The sequence below is a fragment of the Pomacea canaliculata genome, linkage group LG14 (assembly GCF_003073045.1).
Source record: "Pomacea canaliculata isolate SZHN2017 linkage group LG14, ASM307304v1, whole genome shotgun sequence".
Classification (NCBI taxonomy): Eukaryota; Metazoa; Mollusca; class Gastropoda; order Architaenioglossa; family Ampullariidae; genus Pomacea; species Pomacea canaliculata.
In genome coordinates, this window is record NC_037603.1 from 12,532,240 (window position 1) to 12,552,634 (window position 20,395).

The 20,395-nt window shown below is 42.7% G+C and overlaps 1 protein-coding gene and 1 long non-coding RNA gene across 7 annotated transcripts; both read right to left on the reverse strand.

The window, feature by feature from the left end:
- Nucleotides 1-167: 167 nt before the first annotated feature.
- LOC112555645 (SH3 domain-containing protein C23A1.17-like) lies at nt 168-16,170 on the reverse strand. 6 transcript variants are annotated; one of them, XM_025224086.1, is made up of 5 exons: nt 8,991-9,129; nt 8,589-8,686; nt 7,552-7,765; nt 1,249-1,374; nt 168-1,158 (listed from the first exon to the last, which is right to left on the reverse strand). In XM_025224086.1, exons 1-5 carry the CDS (start codon nt 9,061-9,063, stop codon nt 554-556), a joined length of 1,116 nt encoding a protein of 371 aa, XP_025079871.1. In that variant the 5' UTR covers nt 9,064-9,129; the 3' UTR covers nt 168-553. The 6 variants fall into 6 exon arrangements, with proteins under 6 accessions (XP_025079871.1, XP_025079870.1, XP_025079867.1 ...); XM_025224085.1 differs by lacking the exons at nt 7,552-7,765; nt 8,589-8,686; nt 8,991-9,129 and adding exons at nt 1,565-1,772; nt 15,612-15,709; nt 16,028-16,170 and having other exon boundaries at nt 168-1,374; XM_025224082.1 differs by having other exon boundaries at nt 168-1,374; nt 8,991-9,127.
- Nucleotides 14,356-14,718, reverse strand: LOC112555646. The gene is made up of 2 exons (XR_003097508.1): nt 14,577-14,718; nt 14,356-14,386 (listed from the first exon to the last, which is right to left on the reverse strand). It is a non-coding gene; the product is annotated as an uncharacterized LOC112555646 (long non-coding RNA).
- Nucleotides 16,171-20,395: the final 4,225 nt, after the last annotated feature.

The following is a 20,395-nucleotide window of genomic DNA, read 5'->3' on the forward strand; positions in this document are numbered from 1 at the left end:
AATTCCTGGTGTAACATCACTTTGCAAATAATCCAATTCTTTTTCTTAATTTAATGTTTCGTCTTTTAATCGTGGTCGAAATATTCGGGACACAAATATTTTTGGTATTCTGTACTACTGGGTAACGATGATGTAAATGTTGAGAATCAAGAAAACAGAAACCCACAGAAATTGCAATTCTTTTTATTATGCCCTCTTAATAGGTGATTAACATATCTCACGAAACAAGCGGAAGTTGATTGAAACTCCCGATGGGAAATACACCTAACACAGTCACAATAAGTGATTCTTAACATTACTGACAGAGCAGAGAGCTGTTCTAAGAAATAGGTAATTGAGATCATTGCCACCAACATTTAGGTGTTCAATTTTTTTCTTCGTTATTTCTAAATTAGATAATAAAATGAGTTCATTGTCAACGCTGGTGTCGACGCTGAAATGACAAGCTCAAACGTAGGATAAAAGTTGGTATCACGTGCTCCATCTGCCGTGGTCTCTACAGGGTGGAAGGTACGCATGGTGTCTCCAGGGTACCCTAAGAGATTGTTGTGGATTATGAGGGAGTTTCTAGTGGGCCAAAGGGGTCGGTCGTGGTCTCTACAGAAACAAGGGGCCCTTGTGTGGTCTCTATGGGAGCAACGGAGGCGTCTGTGGTGTCCACGGGTACAAGGGACTCGCCTGTGGTCTCTATAGGAACAACGGAGGCTTCTGTGGTGTCCATGGGTACCAGGGATTCCCCTGTGGTCTCTACGGGAACAACGGAGACGTCTGTGGTGTCCACGGATACCAGGGACTCGCCTGTGGTCTCTATAGGAACAACGGAGGCTTCTGTGGTGTCCATGGGTACCAGGGATTCCCCTGTGGTCTCTATGGGAACAACGGAGGCTTCTGTGGTGTCCACGGGTGCCAGGGACTCGCCTGTGGTCTCTATGGGAACAACGGAGGCTTCTGTGGTGTCCACGGGTGCCAGGGACTCGCTTGTGGTCTCTATGGGAACAACGGAGGCGTCTGTGGTGTCCACGGGTACAAGGGATTCGCCTGTGGTCTCTATGGGAACAACGGAGGCTTCTGTGGTGTCCACGGGTACCAGGGATTCCCCTGTGGTCTCTATGGGAACAACGGAGGCTACTGTGATGTCCACGGGTACAAGGGACTCCCCTGTGGTCTCACTGGGTACAACGGGGGCGCCTGTGGTCTCTATGGGTACAACGATGGCGCCTGGGGTCTCACTGGATACAACGGGGGCACCTGTGGTCTCACTGGGTACAACGGGGGCGCCTGTGGTCTCTATGGGCACAATGATGGCGCCTGGGCTCGTCGGTGCTTGCGTTGGGTTATTGGTAGTAGTAGTCGCAGGAGCTGGAGTACTCAATGCTGCAAAGTTAAATATTACACGCTTTAAAAATAATACAAATCTGTCCTGTTTTCTAAATATTAGACTAACTACTTGACCATTTGTGTGTTCAATATTCCACTCGTGCAATCTTGATTTCATACACTAAATAATCAACTAACCCTGATCTCGCTAATCTCCTGCTTACTCGACATTGCACTAAATACTCACCTAAACCAAAGAAGCTAAGGGCTTGGCGGCACTGCTGGACATAACGGTTGAGGTTATCATACTTTTGCTTGTACATGTTGTAGTAGTATCTGTAGCGGTAGTACTCATTCCAGCTGGACGACCCTTGACGCTTCACCTGCTCACTCTCGCGTTTTTTATCCCAATAACTGCCTCTTCGCCATTGTTGGTAAAGACGTGTGTAGTAGTTCTGTAAGTAAACACACAAGTTTATCTCAAGTGTAATTTCATGGAATTGGCAACGATTTCCTGACACTTGACACACTAAAGGTCAAGGAGCGGGTGTCCACATTCTTCGAGCTTAGTTTTGTGGACCTTAAGGAGTGTAAGAAGGAAATAGTAGGCGGGATGAGAAGAAGTAAAGAGGCTTACAAAAGCAGTGAAAGACAGTAAGGATTTTTTTGTTGTTGAAAATATAGTATCCTCAACATACTTATGATAAGAGCAAGTTCAAGGGTTACCCCCTCCTGCTTTTTTATCAGCTGTCGAGCAATAAATTCGATTAATGACAGCAATGAGTTGACATTTTATTGCAACCGTTCTGCAACTGTTTTGGATTTTTGTTGTGTGACTGAGTTTCTCCTTGACGGGAGCAAGGAGAAGTGGAGTCTCCTCGGTGTTCTCAGTGTGTCTGGAGCAGACGATTTGTTTGTAACAAATCCTGAACCGACTTGGTGTTGTAGTCCTGACTGGACTGTTTGCAAATCCTGACAAGATTTGTATCGAGGTATTGGTGTAACATTGCACCTGTTGAGGTTAGTGTGTATTTGTGTTCATTTTCGGTGAGTGTTTTAATGTTTGAAGAATGGAGAAATTTCAGTATTGGATGAGTGTGATATATATATTTATATGTATATTTTATGGATATAGTTAGTTTAAAATAGTTATGGATTTGAGAAGTGGGGTGAGGTAAGTTTTGAACTTGCCATTTGTCTAAAGACTGGTTAATTTTTTTTTCTCCAGGTTTTGTTTTTCTAGCATTTAATGCTCTATGATTAAGTATATTCCAATCTTTTTAAATTTATGCTGTACGGTTGAATGTATATTTCTTGCTTTTTCAGGTTTGGAAATAAGTGAACAAATTTGACAAAATAAAATGCGATACTCACACAATAGTTCGTGCGGTAGAGGTTTTCTAGATATGGAATCGCCTGGGAGAGCCGACTGACTTCCTGTTTGAGATAGTCGAGAGTTTGCCAAGACTGGCCTTCAAAAGAACAAATTCAGAATGAACTTTAGAAATAAAATTTACATACTTTTGAAGTGTGTAGAGTTACACTTGACTCTAAATCTCTAAATACTAATATTACTAAAATTAATAATATGCTTTTCCTATTTTGAACAAAAAAACAGAAGAACTATATATACATACTATATTGCAGATTTATATTACAACAGTTTGATTAAGAATCATTGTATTGACATAGAAGAGAAAATGTGAACTACTTATAAACTGCAGAAGACAGCTCACCTTCAGCCTTGCCATCAAACAGGTATGGACTGACTGCAACTAGTAACACAAAGACTGTCGTTGTCGTTCTCATTCTGATGTTTGTGGACTGAAGATACAGTCTGTGAAGTTTGTTGTTTTTTCACCAGAATGATCCTTGTCAACAAGAGTATTTATAGTCTTTGCGAGACTTCATTAAGCCTTATGACCAGCAAACAAACGTGTGATCTGTGAGACAAAACGAGATAATGGGAGCGACGACAACCATCCCTTTGTGGTTTTAATAACGCTCGCTGCAAGAGACCCTGATACCTACCTGTGATTACAGATATAACTGCGGAATTTATTGTGGGCTTAGTCCGTCCATTATCTTAATTTTCTTGTTTTCTTCTACATTTCATTTAGAATAAGCGACATCATTTTTGTTTTGTTTTTTACTTTATACCGGGTGTATTCATGGAAAAATGTTCTGAAAAATGATTTTAATCTGAAGGTAATACTTTGATAAAAATGTCCACTCCTAAAAAAATGCAGTTGTTATTGAAAATAATTGTAGCGAAAATATAAATTTTTCACACCTCATATCTGAAGTTCTATACAATATCTCTAGTGATAGATGTGATAGGAGTCGCTGTTCGTCTTGCTGTCCGTTTGTGGCCATTCAATCTATTGTTCAGCTCGAACATGTATGCCAGTGTGTCTGTGTGTGTGAACCATCTGTAGAGTATTATCCCAATATCATTCAAGGTATGTGTGTGTTGCTCACGTATATAGTACAGTGTAGGACCATTAAAATTAAGCCTCGGTGGTTGGGGTCCAAATCGCCTAACCGTGGCTTTAATATTTGTTGATAATTCATAAATTACAATAAATAATGAAAAATAAATGTTCTCTTATCACAATCCTTTCTCACGTGTTGATCCGCGAGTCGCCATTTTGAAAGTAGCGCCGTAATCTGACGATCATATTATTATGGTCTGCATATTAAATTGCGATTAACAGTCTTAAAATTAAAAATAAATTATTATTTAAGAATAACGAACCATATAAAATGCATTTAAAATATTTTATTTCACATCTTTTCATAGCATGTCTATCACGGACATTCGAAATGCCAACATGACAGTGTCAACACCTGTCTCCAGTGTTCAAAATCAAAATCAAAACAGACTTTATTGTCTGTCGAGGAGACCCAGGACAGAAATTTTTCTTCGCTCACAATGGCAGGTATACATACTCACACAGACATTTCACACACAGTTAGGAGTAAAGATGCAAGTAGTTTGGATCCCCGTCAAATGGGAATGAAATTCCAATACTTAAAATTTCTGTGTATATTTTAAATAAATAAGTTGGCATTGGAGATTGCAACGAAATGTCTGAACTCCATTTTCTTCTTGTTTGAGGCCATGTCCAGGTCCCTACGATCCACAGTGTCACATGACTGGACACAAGCATTTTGCGTGTCTTAAGCGAATTCGCGGTTTAATAGCCCTACAGTCCTACACTGTAGTAGTGATTGTAAGTGAGTGACGTGTGAACATTGTAGTAATTGTAAGTGAATGACGTGTGAACATTGTAGTAATTGTAAGTGAATGGCATGTGAGCATTCCATGGTTGTGAATGAGCGGTGTGTGAACACTGTAGTGAGAGTAAGTAGATGAAGTAAGAACATTGTAGTGATTGCAAACGGATGACTGTAGTGGTTGTAAGTGAATAACATATGAGCTTACAGTAGTGACGTATGCCATACAGGAGGGTTTGAAGCGGGAAGTTATAACTGTCACAAACATGTCCAGCCCCCCACACACACCCAGGGCCAATGTCTTGTGTTGACGAGAAAAGGCAAAGTTCGTAACCAAGTGTTGGCGAAGAAATAAAAGGTCACAGGTCATAATTTATTTTTTATCTGGCGCCATGATTAAGTCTGCGTATGGTTAAGTATGCATGACAGCGTATGCGAACGAACAACTATTCCGACAAGAAAATTATTGTAGGTGAATGAAAGATTCCCGACATCACGTAAGTAAAGTTCTATACCGGGAATGGAGGGACGTGGCAGGCGACCCTGTCTGTGTTGCTGTCAGAGTGTAGTGAGTTGTGTACGTCTCGTGTTGTCTCGTGTGAAATGACGTCTTGTGTCTGACGTCTTGTACGCGTCATTTGTTCCACGTCACTTCCAGCAAAAAAAAAAAAAAAAAAAAAAAAAAAAAAAAAAAGACGTCATAGATAAGAGAAAAGCAGATGCTCTAAAAATAGTCAAGTGAGAGGGAGGAAAACACAACGGTCTTCTCCGCCATCTTCCTTATAACTGTGTCAGTGACATTCCTGTGAACTTGTGTCTCTTGGAGTCAATTCACCCACAAATCTCTTCATCGTCATCCTCATCGTCGTCTGCGAGGCTCGTCGAGCGTTGTTTGTGTGTGTGTGTGTGTGTGTGTAAAGTATTATCCCAATATCATTTTAGTTATATTATTCATTACTGGGGTATGTATCTCTTACGCAAATGTCAATATTTAAGTAAGAAGTAATAAACAAGATAAAGAAACTGCACTTTTTTATTATGTCAGCATAACAGCATCATGTTAACATAAGTATAATTATCAAGAAACAAGCACTGGACAGTACAGCAAAATGAACAGTGACAGTACAGAGTCAGTTTGAAATATTGGAATATGTGTTGAGCAGGTTTTAAATTTTAAAAACGTTCAGAGCATGCTTCTTTACCTCACTGACAGAAAAGAGAAATATTTCGTTCCAAGAAATAAACAGGTCGTTCAGTTCATGACCCTGAACATATCAGTCCTCTCTTGTTTCCGTGATTTCACTTCAAATTATTGGCATCCTCTGTGTCATCATCTCCGCCACGTCATCACTAAAAGATGAGTTAAGACAACGGACAATCAGACAATGCCGGACTTTATTTTTTAATTGAACCTAATTTTCCCCAAATAATGTCAATCAGCGGTATGTGCGTACGTGTGCATTCTATCATGCTTTACACGTGCGCCACTCACAAGATTATTTTAAGGTTGACAACAAGAATTGCTTGACTGTCTCCAGGTGTTTCTCAATACAGCGCAGTTTGTATTCGTAGCCCTCTGTTTTTGGTAATTGCATACGTCGGTATCGGTACATATTTCTGGTAAGGCAAGGAATTTATTTTGGTATACACGGTCCGCCTCTTTTCCTGCAGTTTGTAGAAGGCGTGGTGGCGCCTGTGGTCTCACTGGGTACAATGGGGGTGCCTGCGGTCTTTAAGGGCACAGTGGGGGGTCCTAAGGTCTTTAAGGGAGCAGTGGGGAGGCCTAAGGTCTTTAAGGGAGCAGTGGGGAGGCCTAAGTCTTTAAGGGAGCAGTGGGAGGCCTAAGGTCTTTAAGGGAGCAGTGGGGAGGCCTAAGGTCTTTAAGGGAGCAGTGGGGAGGCCTAAGGTCTTTAAGGGAGCAGTGGGGAGGCCTAAGGTCTTTAAGGGAGCAGTGGGGAGGCCTAAGGTCTTTAAGGGCACAACGGGTGCGCCTGTGGTCTCTATTGGCAGAACAGGGGCGCCTGTGGTTATTTGCACAACCGGGGCGCCTGCGGTCTCACTGGGCATAACGGGGCCGCCTGTAGTCTCACTGGGTACAACGCGGACGGCTGTGGTCTCACTGGGTACAACTTGGGCGCCTGAGGTCTCTATTGGTACATCGGGGCTGCCTGTGGTCTCACTGGGTACAACAGGTGCACCTGCTGTCTCACTGGGTACAACAGGTGCACCTGCTGTCTCACTGGGTACAACGCGGACGGTTGTGGTCTCACTGGGTACAACTTGGGCGCCTGAGGTCTCTATTGGTACATCGGGGCTGCCTGTGGTCTCACTGGGTACAACAGGTGCACCTGCTGTCTCACTGGGTACAACAGGTGCTCCTGTAGTCTCTATGGGTACAACGGGGGCGCCTGTGGTATCACTGGGTACAACGGGGGCGCCAGAGGTCTCCATGTGTACAAACGGGGCGCCTGTCGTCTTTATGGGTACAACGGGGGTGCCTGTGGTTGTTATTGGCACAATGGTGGTGCCTGTGGTCTTTATGGGTACAATGGGGGCGCCTGCGGTCTTTATGGGCACAACGGGAGCGCCTGCGGTCTTTATGGGCACAACGGGAGCGCCTGCGGTCTTTATGGGTACAACGGGAGCGCCTGCGGTCTTTATGGGTACAACGGGAGCGCCTGCGGTCTTTATGGGTACAACGGGAGCGCCTGCGGTCTTTATGGGCACAACAAGAACGCCTGTGGTCTTTGGTGCTTTCGTTGGGTTTTTCGTAGTAGTAGTCGCAGGAGCTGGAGTACTCAATGCTGCAAAGTTAAATATAACACACTTTAAAACTAAGACAAATCTGTCCTGTTTTCTAAATATTAGACTAACTACTTGACCATTTGTGTGTTCAATATTCCACTCGCGCAGTCTTGATTTCATACACTAAATAATCAACTAACCCTGATCTCGCTAATCTCCTGCTTACTCTACATTGCACCAAATACTCACTTAAACCAAAGAAGCTAAGGGCTTGGCGGCACTGCTGGAGAGAACGGATGAGGTTATCGTATTTTTGCTTGTACATGTTGTATTGGTTTCTGTAGTGGTAGTAATCATTCCAGCTGGACGACCCTTGACGTTTAACCTGCTCACTCTCGCGTTTTATTTCCCAATTCCAAAAACTGCTTATTTGCCATTGTTTGTGAAGACGTATGTAGTAGTCCTGTAACATAAACACACAAGTGTATCTCAAGTTTAATTTCTTTTTATCGAATTGGCAACTATTTCCTGACACTTGACACACCAAAGTTCAAAGAACGGATGTCAACATGCTTTGAGCTTAGTTTTGAGGACCTCAAAGAGTTTTCTCGATGTAAGCAGGAAATAGTAGGCGGAATGGTAAGAAGTGAAGAGATTTACAAAAGCAGTGCAAGTCATTAAGGATTTTTTGGAAAATATAGTATCATCAACTTATGAAAAAGTGCAAGTTCAAGGGTCCCCCCTCCTGTGTGTCTAGCAGCGGTCGAGCAATAAATTAGATTAATGAGAACAAGAAGCTGATGTTATATGGCAAGCGTTCTGCAACTGGCACCTATCGTGATGTCTACAATCCTCTCTCTAACAAAGTGTGGGGGGTCAGTGTCAGCTGTCTGGCTCATTAACTGAATTACATTTGTAAGTGTAGCTGAGTAACCACGTTGGTGGATGAGGAGGATAACGACGATCATGCCTTTGAAGTATTGTAGACATGATATCAATTGTCAAGGCATTAGAAAGCCTAAACCTATCACGTGGGTGGGTAGAGGTCCCCCATCGTCGTGTCAGTGTTTCCCTGCATCCATTTGAAGTACACAGGCAGATGGTTTGCACTTCGCACTAGATTCTTACTGCAGTCGCTCATACATATATTCTAACATTTAATGCTCTATGATTAAGTATATTCCAATCTTTATAATGTTATGCTGTACGGTTGAATCTATATTTCTTGCTTTTTCAGTTTCTGAAATAGGTGAGCAAATTTGACAAAATTACATTTAGATACTCACACAATTGTTCAGGCTATTGAGGTTTTCTAGATATGGAATCGCCTGGGAGAGCCGACTGACTTCCTGTTTGAGATAGTCGAGAGTTTGCGAAGCCTGGCCTTCAAAAGAACAAATTTCAGAATGAACTTTAGAAATAAAATTTATAGCAACATACTTTTGAAGTGGGTAGAGTTACACTTGACTCTAAATACTATTATTACTAAAACAATAATATGCTTTTTCTTGTTTGAACAAAGCACAATATAACTAGATATATACTATATTGCTGCATTATTCAAAAAGACAAAAAAGACAAAATATTGATTACAAGCAAATTTATATTACAACAGTTTGATTATGAATCAGTGTATTGACCTAGAAGAGAAAAGTTGACCTGCGTATAAAGTGCAGACGACAGCTCACCTTGAGCCTTGCCATCAAACAGGTATGGACTGACTGCGACTAGTAACACAAACACTGTCGTTGTCGTCCTCATTCTGAGGTTTGCAAACTGAAGATACAATCTGTGAAGTTTACTGTTTTTTCACCAGAATGATCCTTGTCGACATGAGCATTTATTTATAGTCTGTGCTAGACTTCATTAAGCCTTATGACCAGCAAACAAACGTGTGATCTGTAAGACAAAACGAGATAATGGAAGCGATGTTGCGAGAGTTCCTGATATCTTCCTGTGATTACAGACATAACTGTAGGTTTATATTGCGTACATTATCTAAATCTTCTTCTTTTCATCTTCATTTCATTATTTTGTGTTTTTATGCCGGGAGTATTTGCATCGGCATGGAAAAATGTTCTACAAAAAGATTTTAATCTCAACGTAATACTTCGATAACAATTTCCCTTCTCTAAAAAAATGCAGTTGTTTTAGAAAATAATTGAAGTGAATATTAACATTGCCGACACCACATATCTGAAGTTCTAAACAATACATCTTTAATCGACAGATGTGACAATCGCTGTTCGTCTTGCTGTCCATTTGTGGACATTAAAGTGACGGAGTTTGTAGTTTTGCAGGGAAGCTCCGTTGTCTCTATTGTCATCCATATTTCTTTTTTAGTCTATAGTGATATCCATCATCATCATCATCATCATCATCATCATCATCATCATCATCATCATCATCATCATCATCATCATCATCATCATCATCATCATCATCATCATCATCATCATCTATTATTAAGTTGCAAAATGTATGTGAGTGTGTCTGTGTGTGGTTCATGTGTAGAATATTATACCAATATCATTTAAGGCATGTGTGTGTGCAGTGTTGGGCCCTAAACCGCGGTGATTGAGGTGCAAATTGCTAGACTGCGGCTTAAATGTTTTTTATAATGCATAAATTATAATAAATAATGAAGAAATAAATGTTTTTTTATCACAATCCTTTCTCACGTGTTGATCCGCGAGACACCATTTTGAAAGTAGCGCCGTAATCTGACGATCGTATTATTGCTCGCTGCATATTAAAGGCGATTAACAGTCTTAAAATTAAAGATATATTATTATTTAAGAATAACAAAACATATCAAATATATTTAAAATATTTTATTTCACATCTTTTCATAGCATGTCTATCACAGACATTCGAAATGCCAAAATGACAGTGTCAACACCTGTCTCCAGTGTCTGAGGCCAAGTCCAGGTCCCTACGATCCAGTGTCACAAAATTGGAGTCCAAGCATTTTGCGCGGATTCGCGGTTTAAAGTATACACGGTAGTGTATTAGAATAGTAGCTAATCATGCCGTATTTTTATTATTAGGGTATATATTTCTGATTCAAATGTTAATAATTACATGGTAAGTTGTAAACAACCCAAAGTAACTGCAGTTTTTAATATGTCATAGCAGCAGCATGTTAACAGGTATATTTACCAGAAAGAAGCAGTGAACAGTACAGCTAAATGAAACTCCCAACAAGACATCTAACATACATACAGTACAGTGTCAGTTTGAACAATTCTGACGTTGGGCAACGAAATGAGTGGATGTTGGTCTCTTGTATCGTTGTTGGTTGATACTCGCACTTTGACCTTAGTCTTTCATCGTCTGTGTGTGTAACTGTGTATATACATGTATATATATATATATATACGATACAATAGGCTTGTGTGTAATTTCATAAAGGATCAGCATGATACTTCACAATTCTTCACAATTCACAAGTCTTCAAGTCTTTGTTCGGGGAAGGGAGGGTTGGTGAACTGCAGGCTGTGATTGTAAGTGGATGAAGTGTGAACATTGAAGTGATTGTAAGTGAATGAACGTGTCCAGCCCCTCCTCCTTCCCCCCACAGACACGTGTAAAACCATGTAAGCCATTTTTTTAAAATGGTTCCATGCTATCTGGGACACACCTGCCAGGGTCAATGTTTCGTGTTAACGAGAAAACGCAGGAAACTGCAAGGAAGCGTCCGTTTGTGTTGCTGTCTGTAGTGAGTTGTGTAGGTCTCCTGTTGTCTCGTGTACAATGACGTCTTATGTCTGACGTCATGTGTACGTCTCTTCTCGTATTGTATCGTGTACGAATGACGTCCTGTGTCTGACATCTTGTGTGCGTCATTTGTTCCACGTCACTTGGAGCAATTAAAGACGTCATAGATAAGAGAAAAGTAGATGCTCTAAAAATAGCGAAGTGAGAGGGGAAAACACAAAAGTCTTCTCCGCCATCTTCTTTATAACTGTGTCAGTGACATTCCTGTGAACTTGTACCTCTTGGATTCGATTCATCTACAAATCTCTTCATCGTCATCGTCATCGTCGTCTGCGGGGGCTCGTAGAGCGTTGTTTGTTTGTGTGTTTGTGTGTGTGTGCGCACGCGCGAGCCCTCGTGTGTGTGTGTGTGTGTGTGTAAAGTATTATCCCAATATCATTTAAGGTATGTGTATGTGTTTATGTGTATGAATGTGTATTAGAATACTATGTTATTCATTACTGGCGTGTATATCTCTCATTCAAATGTTAATATTTACATAGTAAGTTATAAACAAGCCAAAGAAACTGCACTTTTTAATTATGTTACCATAACAGCATCATGTTAACATAGGCATAATTATCAAGAAACAAGCACTGGACAGTACAGCGAAATGACACTCCCGAAAATACATCTAAAACAGTGACAGTACAGTGTCAGTTTGAAATATTGGAATATGTGCTGAGCAGAGAAATATTTCGTTCCAAGAAATAAACAGGTCGTTCAGTTCATGACCCTCAACATATAAGTAATCTCTTGTTTCCGTGAATTAACTTCTAAATTATTGGCATCCTCAGTGTCATCACTAAAAGATGAGTTGAGACAACGGGACAATCAGACAATGCCGGTATGTGTGCACGTGTGCATTCTAGCATGCTTTACATGTGCGCTACTCACAAGATCACTGTAAGGTTGACCACATGCAAGAATTGCTTGACTGTCTCCAGGTGTTTCTCAATACAGCGCAGTTTGTATTCGTAGCCCTCCGTTTTTGGAAATTGCAATCATCGGTTTCGGTACATATTTCTAGTTAGGCAAGGATTTTGGCTTCATATACACGGTCCGCCTCTTTTCCTGCAATTTACAGAAGGCGTGGTGGCGCTTGTGGTCTCACTGTACAGCGGGGGCGAATGTGGTCTCACTGGGTACAACTGGGGCGCCTGTGGTCTCACTGAGTATAACGAGGGCGCCTGTGGTCTCATTGGGTACAACAGGGGCTCCTGTGGTCTCACTGGGTACAGCAGGGGCGCCTGTGGTCTCACTGGGTACAACAGGGGCGAATGTGGTCTCACTGGGTACAGCGGGGGTGCCTGTGGTCTGACTGGGTACAACTGGGGCGCCTGTGGTCTCACTAGGTACTATGGGGGCGCCTGTGGTCTCACTGAGTATAACGAGGGCGCCTGTGGTCTCACTGGAAACAACGGTGTCGCCTGTGGTCTCTATGGGTACAACGGGAGCGCCTGTGGTCTCATTGGGTACAATGGGGGCGCCTGTGGTCTCTCTAGGTACTACGGGGGCGCTTGTGGTCTCACCGGGTACTACGAGAGCGAATGTGGTCTCACTGGGTACAGCAGGGGCGCCTGTATTCTCACTGGGTACAACAGGGGCGAATGTGGTCTCATTGGGTACAACAGGGGCGCCTGTGGTCTCACTGGGTACAACAGGGGCGAATGGGGTCTCACTGGGTACAGCAGGGGCGCCTGTGTTCTCACTGGGTACAACAGGGGCGAATGTGGTCTCACTGGGTACAACAGGGGCGCCTGTGGTCTCACTGGGTACAACAGGGGCGAATGTGGTCTCACTGGGTACAGCTGGGGTGCCTGTGGTCTCACTGGGTAGAGCAGGGGCGCCTGTGGTCTCACTGGGTACAACAGGGGCGAAAGTGGTCTCACTGGGTACAACAGGGGCGCCTGTGGTCTCACTGGGTACAACAGGGGCGAATGTGGTCTCACTGGGTACAGCTGGGGTGCCTGTGGTCTCACTGGGTAGAGCAGGGGCGCCTGTGGTCTCACTGGGTACAACAGGGGCGAAAGTGGTCTCACTGGGTACAACAGGGGCGCCTGTGGTCTCACTGGGTACAACAGGGGCGAATGTGATCTCACTGGGTACAGCGGGGGTGCCTGTGGTCTCACTGAGTACAGCAGGGGCGCCTGTGGTCTCACTGGGTACAACAGGGGCGAATGTGGTCTCACTGGGTACTACGGGGGCGCCTGTGGTCCCACTGGGTACTACGGGGGCGTCTGTGGTATCACTGGGTACTAAGGGGGCGCCCGTGGTCTCAATGGGTACTACGGGGGCGCCTGTGGTCTCACTGGGTACTAAGGGGGCGCCCGTGGTCTCACTGGGTACTACGGGGGCGCCTGTGGTCTCACTGTGTACAATGGGGGCGCCTGCGGTTTCACTGGAAACATCAGGGGCGCTTGAGGTCTCTATGGGTACAACAATGGCGCCTGTGGTCTCATTGGGTACAACGGGGGCGCCGGTGGTCTCTATGGGTACTATGGGGGCACCTGTGGTCTCACTGAGTATAACGGGGGCGCCTGTGGTCTTATTGGAAACACCGGGGGCGCCGGTGGTCTCTATGGGTACAGCGGGGGCGCCTGTGGTCTCACTGGGTACTATGGGGGCGCCTGTGGTCTCACTGAGTATAACGGGGGCGCCTGTGGTCTTATTGGAAACAACGGGGGCGCCGGTGGTCTCTATGGGTACAGCAGGGGCGCCTGTGGTCTCACTGGGTACTATGGGGGCGCCTGTGGTCTCACTGAGTACAACGGGTGCGCTTGAGGTCTCTATTGGTATAAAGGGGGCGCCTGTGGTCTCTATTGTAACAACGGGGGCTCCTGTGGTCTCACTGGGTACTACGGGGGCGCCTGTGGTCTCACTGTGTACAATGGGGCGCCTGTGGTCTCACTGGGTACAACGGGGGCGCCTGTGATCTCTATGGGTACAACAGGGGCGCCTGTGGTCTCTATGGGTACAACAGGGGCGCCTGTGGTCTCTATGGGTACAACAGGGGCGCCTGTTGTCTCTATGGGTACAACAGGGGCGCCTGTGGTCTCTATGGGTACAACAGGGGCGCCTGTGGTCTCTATGGGTACAACAGGGGCGCCTGTGGTCTCACTGGGTACAACGGGGGCGCCTGTGGTCTTTATGGGCACAACGGGGGCTCCTGTGGTCTTTATTTGCACAACGGGGGCGCCTGTCGTCTTTATGGGTACAACGGGAGCACCTGCGGTCTTTATGGGCACAACGGGGACGCCTTTGGTCGTCGGTGCTTGCGTTGGGTTTTTGGTAGTAGTAATCGCAGGAGCTGGAGTACTCAATGCTGCAAAGTGAAATATTACACGCTTTAAAATTAAGACAAATCTGTCCTGTTTTCTTAATATTAGACTAACTACTTGAACATTTGTGTTTTCAATATTCCACTCATGCAATCTTGATTTCATACACTAAATAATCAACTAACCCTGATCTCGCTAATCTCTAGCTTACTCTACGTTGCACCAAATACTCACTTAAACCAAAGAAGCTAAGGGCTTGGCGGCACTCCTGGAGATAACGGATGAGGTTATCGTACTTTTGCTTGTAGATGTTGTAGTAGTATCTGTAGCGATAGTACTCATTCCAGCTGGACGACCATTGACGCTTCACCTGCTCACTCTCGCGTTTTATATCCCAATCCCAATAACTGCCTATTCGCCATTGTTTGCGAAGACGTATGTAGTAGTTCTGTAAAGTAAACACACAAGTGTATCTCAAGTTTAATTTCATCGAATTGGCAATGATTTCCTGACAATTGACACACCTAAGGTCAAAGAGTGGATGTCCACATACTTCGAGGTTAGTTTTGTGGACCTCAAAGAGTTTTTTCGATGTAAGCAGGAAATAGAAATCGGGATGGTAAGAAGTAAAGACGCTTACAAAAGCAGTGCAAGTCATTAAGTAATTTTTTGGAAAATATAGTATCATCAACATATGAAAAGTGCAAGTTCAAGGGCCCCCCTCCTTCTGCCTGTGTGTCTAGCAGCGTTGGAGCAATAAATTCGATTAATGAGAGCAATAAGTTGATACTTTATTGCAAGCTTTCTGCAACTGCCACCTATCGTGATGTCTACAATCCTCTCTCTAACAAAGTGTGGGGTCAGTGTCAGCTGTCTGGTTCTATAACAGTGTTACGTCTGTAAGTGTAGCTGAGTAACCACGTTGGGGGATGAGGAGGATAACGACGATCATGCCTTTGAAGTATTGTAGGCATGATATCAATTGTCATGGCATTAGAAAGCCTGAACCTATCACGTGGGTGGGTAGAGGTCCCGCATCGTCGTGTCAGTGTATCCCTTCATCCATTTGAAGTACACAGGCAGATGATTCGCACTTCGCACTAGATTCTTACTGCAGTCGCTCATACATATATTCTAACATTTAATGCTCTATGATTAAGTATTTTTTAATCTTTATAAATTTATTCTGTACGGTTGAATGTATATTTCTTGCTTTTTCAGTTTTGGAAATAGGTGAATAAATTTGACAAAATAAAATGCGATACTCACACAATAGTTTATGCGGTAGAGGTTTTCTAGATATGGAATCGCCTGGGAGAGCCGACTGACTTCCTGTTTGAGATAGTCGAGAGTTTGCCAAGCCTGGCCTTCAAAAGAACAAATTTAAGAATGAAGTTTACCAGTAAATTTATAACTATATACTTTTGAAGTGTGTAGAGTTGACTTGACACTTGAGTCTAAATACTACTATTACTAAAACAATAATATGGTTTTTCCAAATTGAACAAAACATAATATAGCTAGATATATACTGTATTGCAACATTATTCAAAAAGCGAAAAATGATAAAGTATTGATAGGTAAATCCTTCTGATTACAAGCAGATTTATATTACAATTATGAATCTTTGCATTGCTATACAAGAGAAAAGTTGACCTGCGTATAAAGTGCAGAAGACAGCTCACCTTCAGCCTTGCCATCAAACAGGTATGGACTGACTGCAACTAGTAACACGAAGACTGTCGTTGTCGTCCTCATTCTGATGTTTGTGGACTGAAGATACAGTCTGTAAGGCTTATTGTTTTTTCACCAGAATGATCCTTGTCAACAAGAGTATTTATAGTCTGTGCAAGACTTCATTAAGCTTTATGACCAGCAAACAAACGTGTGATCTGTAAGACAAAACGAGATAATGGGGGCGACGTTGCGAGAGTTCCTGATATCTTCCTGCGATTACAGACATAAATGTGGGTTTATATTGCGTACATTATCTAAATCTTCTTGTTTTCATCTACATTGCAATATGAATAAGCTACATTATTTTTGTTGTTTTTTTTATGCCGGGTGTATTTGCGTCAGCATGGAAAAATATTCTACAATAAGATTTTAATCTGATGGTAATAATTCGAAAAAAAAATTCCTTCTTCTAAAAAAATGCAGTTGTTTTAGAAAATAATTGTAGCGGATATAAAGATTGCCGACACCACATATCTGAAGTTCTATACATCTTTAATCGATAGATGTGACAGTCGCTGTTTGTCTTGCTGTCCGTTTCTGGACATTCAACTGACGGAGCTTGTAGTTTTGCAGGGAAGGCCCGTTGTCTCTACTGTCATCGATATCTCTTTTTTAGTCTATAGTTATATCCATCATCATCATCATCATCTATTATTAAGTTCCAAAATGTATGCGAGTGTGTCTGTGTGTGGTTCATGTGTAGAATATTATAACCAGGGATGGGGAGTAGCTGTAGCCTAGCTACAGCTACTGTAGCTGGCTACAAATTTTGTAGCTTGTAGCTTAGCCGGCTACAAATTTAAAAAAAGTAGCTTTTAGCCGTAGCTACATTTTAGAAAGTAGCTGTAGCTTGGCTACATGTTGGCTACTTTCACGACTGTAGCACTCTAGTAATGTACAAAGTATATGTCTTTGGGTTGTAGATTTGCATCTATATTCCAGAATGTTCAGCACGGCAGCAATGTAAAAGATAGAATGTCTTTGTGCGAGGGAGGAAATGATGTTCAACAATGTAGCAATGTTCACAGTAAAAATGTCTTGTCTTTGCGCGAGGGAGGAAATGATGTTCAACAATGTAGCGATGTTCAAAAATGTCTTTATTGCGACGAAATAGAATGTCTGTGCTAGAATGTTCGAGGGGAGGGAGAATAAATAACAGGACTGACAGTGGTGTGGGACCTCTTTGTGAATTGGAGAGAGAGAGAAGTTAGGCCAGCTGCTGAGAAAAAGATACTGAATTAAAGAAAACTTCAGTGTGGAATTCCATCTCTGTGATATTTCTGGTACGACACCCCACTGTACTTAGCCATTTGACGTGTTGGTTACACGACCATTCGTCGACAGCGTGTCAGCAAGACGACGACAGACGTACACTGCTCTCACTGCTCGGTGTGTTGACACACTCAGTAACCGGAAGTACCGGGAGCGATTTGAAAAACGAAGATGGACGTACCCATCAATTTCCAGCCTTATTTGAAATTTTTTACATTTTGCGAAGCCACAAAATGTGGGTATAGTTTCAAATGCAAGAATGGGTGCACGAACAAGTACTCAACGAACAAGACGTCGGCGTTTAATTTGAGAACGCACTTGCAGGTAAGTTCGTTGAGATTTTCATCGATCTTCATTCTTCATGTTCTTGCTTTTCTGCTTTTGGAATAGAGGAGTGTACATGTTGTAAAGATTGTGGAAAGGTTGAATGGACTTCTAAAATTTTGTTTCATTTTCATGTGTTTATTTTAGAGGAAACATCCACTGCTTGCCAGGCAGTTGACTCAAGACTTGGAAACGTCACGAAAGCGGAAAAGGGAAGACGACGACCAACCCTCTGTCTCGAAGCTCTTCAAAGTGGAACACGAAAGTACCGTCAGCAAAGCAGACGTCAATTCCGCCGTCCTTGATTACCTGTTGGAATGCAACCTGTCCTTCTTCATGCTGGAGAACGAGAAGTTTTCAAAGTTCGTGTCCAGACTCACTGGCCAGGAAACCCAGTTAATGAGCAGGAAAACGGCGAACAGAATGTTGGAGGTAAGTTTTACTATTTTTGTTTTTCTTCCTTTTTTGTTTGTTTTACTAGTTTTATTTTAAGTAGGGTGATGTATCCACAATTAATATCTTTTGTTCTTGATCACAGAACTCAAATTTCATGTGCCTCGACTACTTGCAGGGCGAGAAGTGCGTGGGCTTGGGACACCTCCTGCCTCAGCTCAACACCCTCAAGACCCGCATCGAGCAACAGAAGTCCAAGCTAGAAATCCGTGGTCCCCTAGCTACTGCTGAATGGGTTGGAGACCAGATTTGCTGATGCCTATAAGGACCAAGACACCCTGCTTGCAACTGTGTCGAACCCAAGGTGAGGGAGAGTTTTCGTTATTTCAGTGTATTTTTTCTTCATTTATAAGCTACTCTCTGTCACTGTTCTTTTGAGAATGAGAAGAATGTGAAGCGTTTAGAGCTCAGATTACACGAGAATAAGCCCTATACAAATATCCGTAAATAAATTAAAAAATAAACTTTTGACGGGAGGTGGGGGGAGGGGGCTGTTGATTAAAAAAACAAAACATAATATTCACTGTCACTGGTCTTTTGACACTTGCCTACAAATCAGAATAAGTACATAAAACCAGTACATTTTATAAAATTAATTAAAAAACAACAATAAGAAAAAAAATTTAACGAAATTAAACAAAGCATTAATTATTGTGCATATTATTGTTTCAGGTGCAAGTTGATGTGGACTGGGGACCAAACCCTGCATGAGAAATGCAGATCCCTCTTGACTGCAGAGGCAGCATTGATGGACACGCCAGTCCAATCCCCAACCAAGTGCTCAGCTGAACAGCCAGACTTCATCATTTATGAAGAAGTTACCGGCACCCCTGAGACAACTACCTTCCTGATGTCTGGATTGTCGCAGAATGTCAATGAACTGGACAAATAGCCCACGGTCAAACAACTCTCTCTGCGCACCAACACCGTCTTGCCAAGCAGTGCTGCGGTTGAGAGATAGTTCAGTCTGGCAGGACTTATCATGACAAAGCTGCGCACTAGGGTGACAGACAGCAACTTCGAGGCCAAAGTTCTGGTCAAGTTCAATTCCATGAAGGACTGAAAGCATGTAGATTTGTTTTAACAGTATTCACAAATTATCAGCACTAAGTCAAAAGGTTGTTTTATACCTTTGCATTTTGTTGTTAATATGGAGTTTTTGGTGGTCTCAGATCAGAATAAAGGTCAATGTATATAAAAACCAGTTCTTGTGTTAGCAAGTAATAGTGTTTTGTGTGTATGTTTGATGTTTGTGTATGTTGCTACAGCCAGCTGACTACAGCTAACTTGTTATAACATCACGCTTTTCAAAGTAGCCAAAAGAAGCTAAAAGAAGCTGGCTACATTTTAAAAGTAGCCCAAAGTAGCTGGCTACGTTTTGGAAAATTGTAGCTGAAGTGTAGCTGGCTACGTTTTGAAAAAAAGTAGCTGTAGCGTAGCCGGCTACAAATTAAAAGTAGCTTGCCCATCCCTGATTATAACAATATCATTTAAAGGGATACTCAAGGCTTGTGATAAGGCTCTGGCGACGGTCAAGCGTTTCACAAATATATTTAGTTACAATTACAGAGCACGAGAGCAATACAGGAGAAATAAAGGATTCGTTTCTCACTTAATTACCACTTATTAGCACTATGTCGGTTGCCGATGTTTATAAAAATCGAAAACATCCAGTGAAATCGACCCTTGTGTCCTTCCGCCGAGTAACCACGATAGCTTCCCGAGATGGTCAAGCAGACGAGTCTCCTTATGACATCAGTCTTGTTATGACGTCACACGCACAGGAAGTGTCTGGTCATTGCGAAGATTTGACGTCGTCTGTTTATTCTATGACGCACTCTGTGTGTCAGGCTTGTAAGGCTCTGTCTGTCGGAAACTGATGAAAATAAAATTTTGAATCTTTTTCCATCTTTACGTGGCAGTCGGGTGCAGCACATTCTCGAGGCATGGTTCTCACTATGGAAACCACACGTCATAGGGTCACGTGACGGAGAACGAGACTTCGTGGAAGCGAAAAAAGAGTCCCGTGTCATTTCTCTTATTAAACACAACATTCTACTAAAAACCTTCAACGTTTTCCACATGAACACACATATAAATAGACGAGATTCACATTGATCTTACTCTTTACGCGATTCTAAGCAGTTTTATTTCGCCTTTAGAATCCCTTTAAGGTATGTGTGTGCAGTGTTGGGCCATTAACCGCGGTGATTGGGGTGCAAATTGCTTTACTGCGGGTTAAATGTTTTTATAATGCATAAATTACA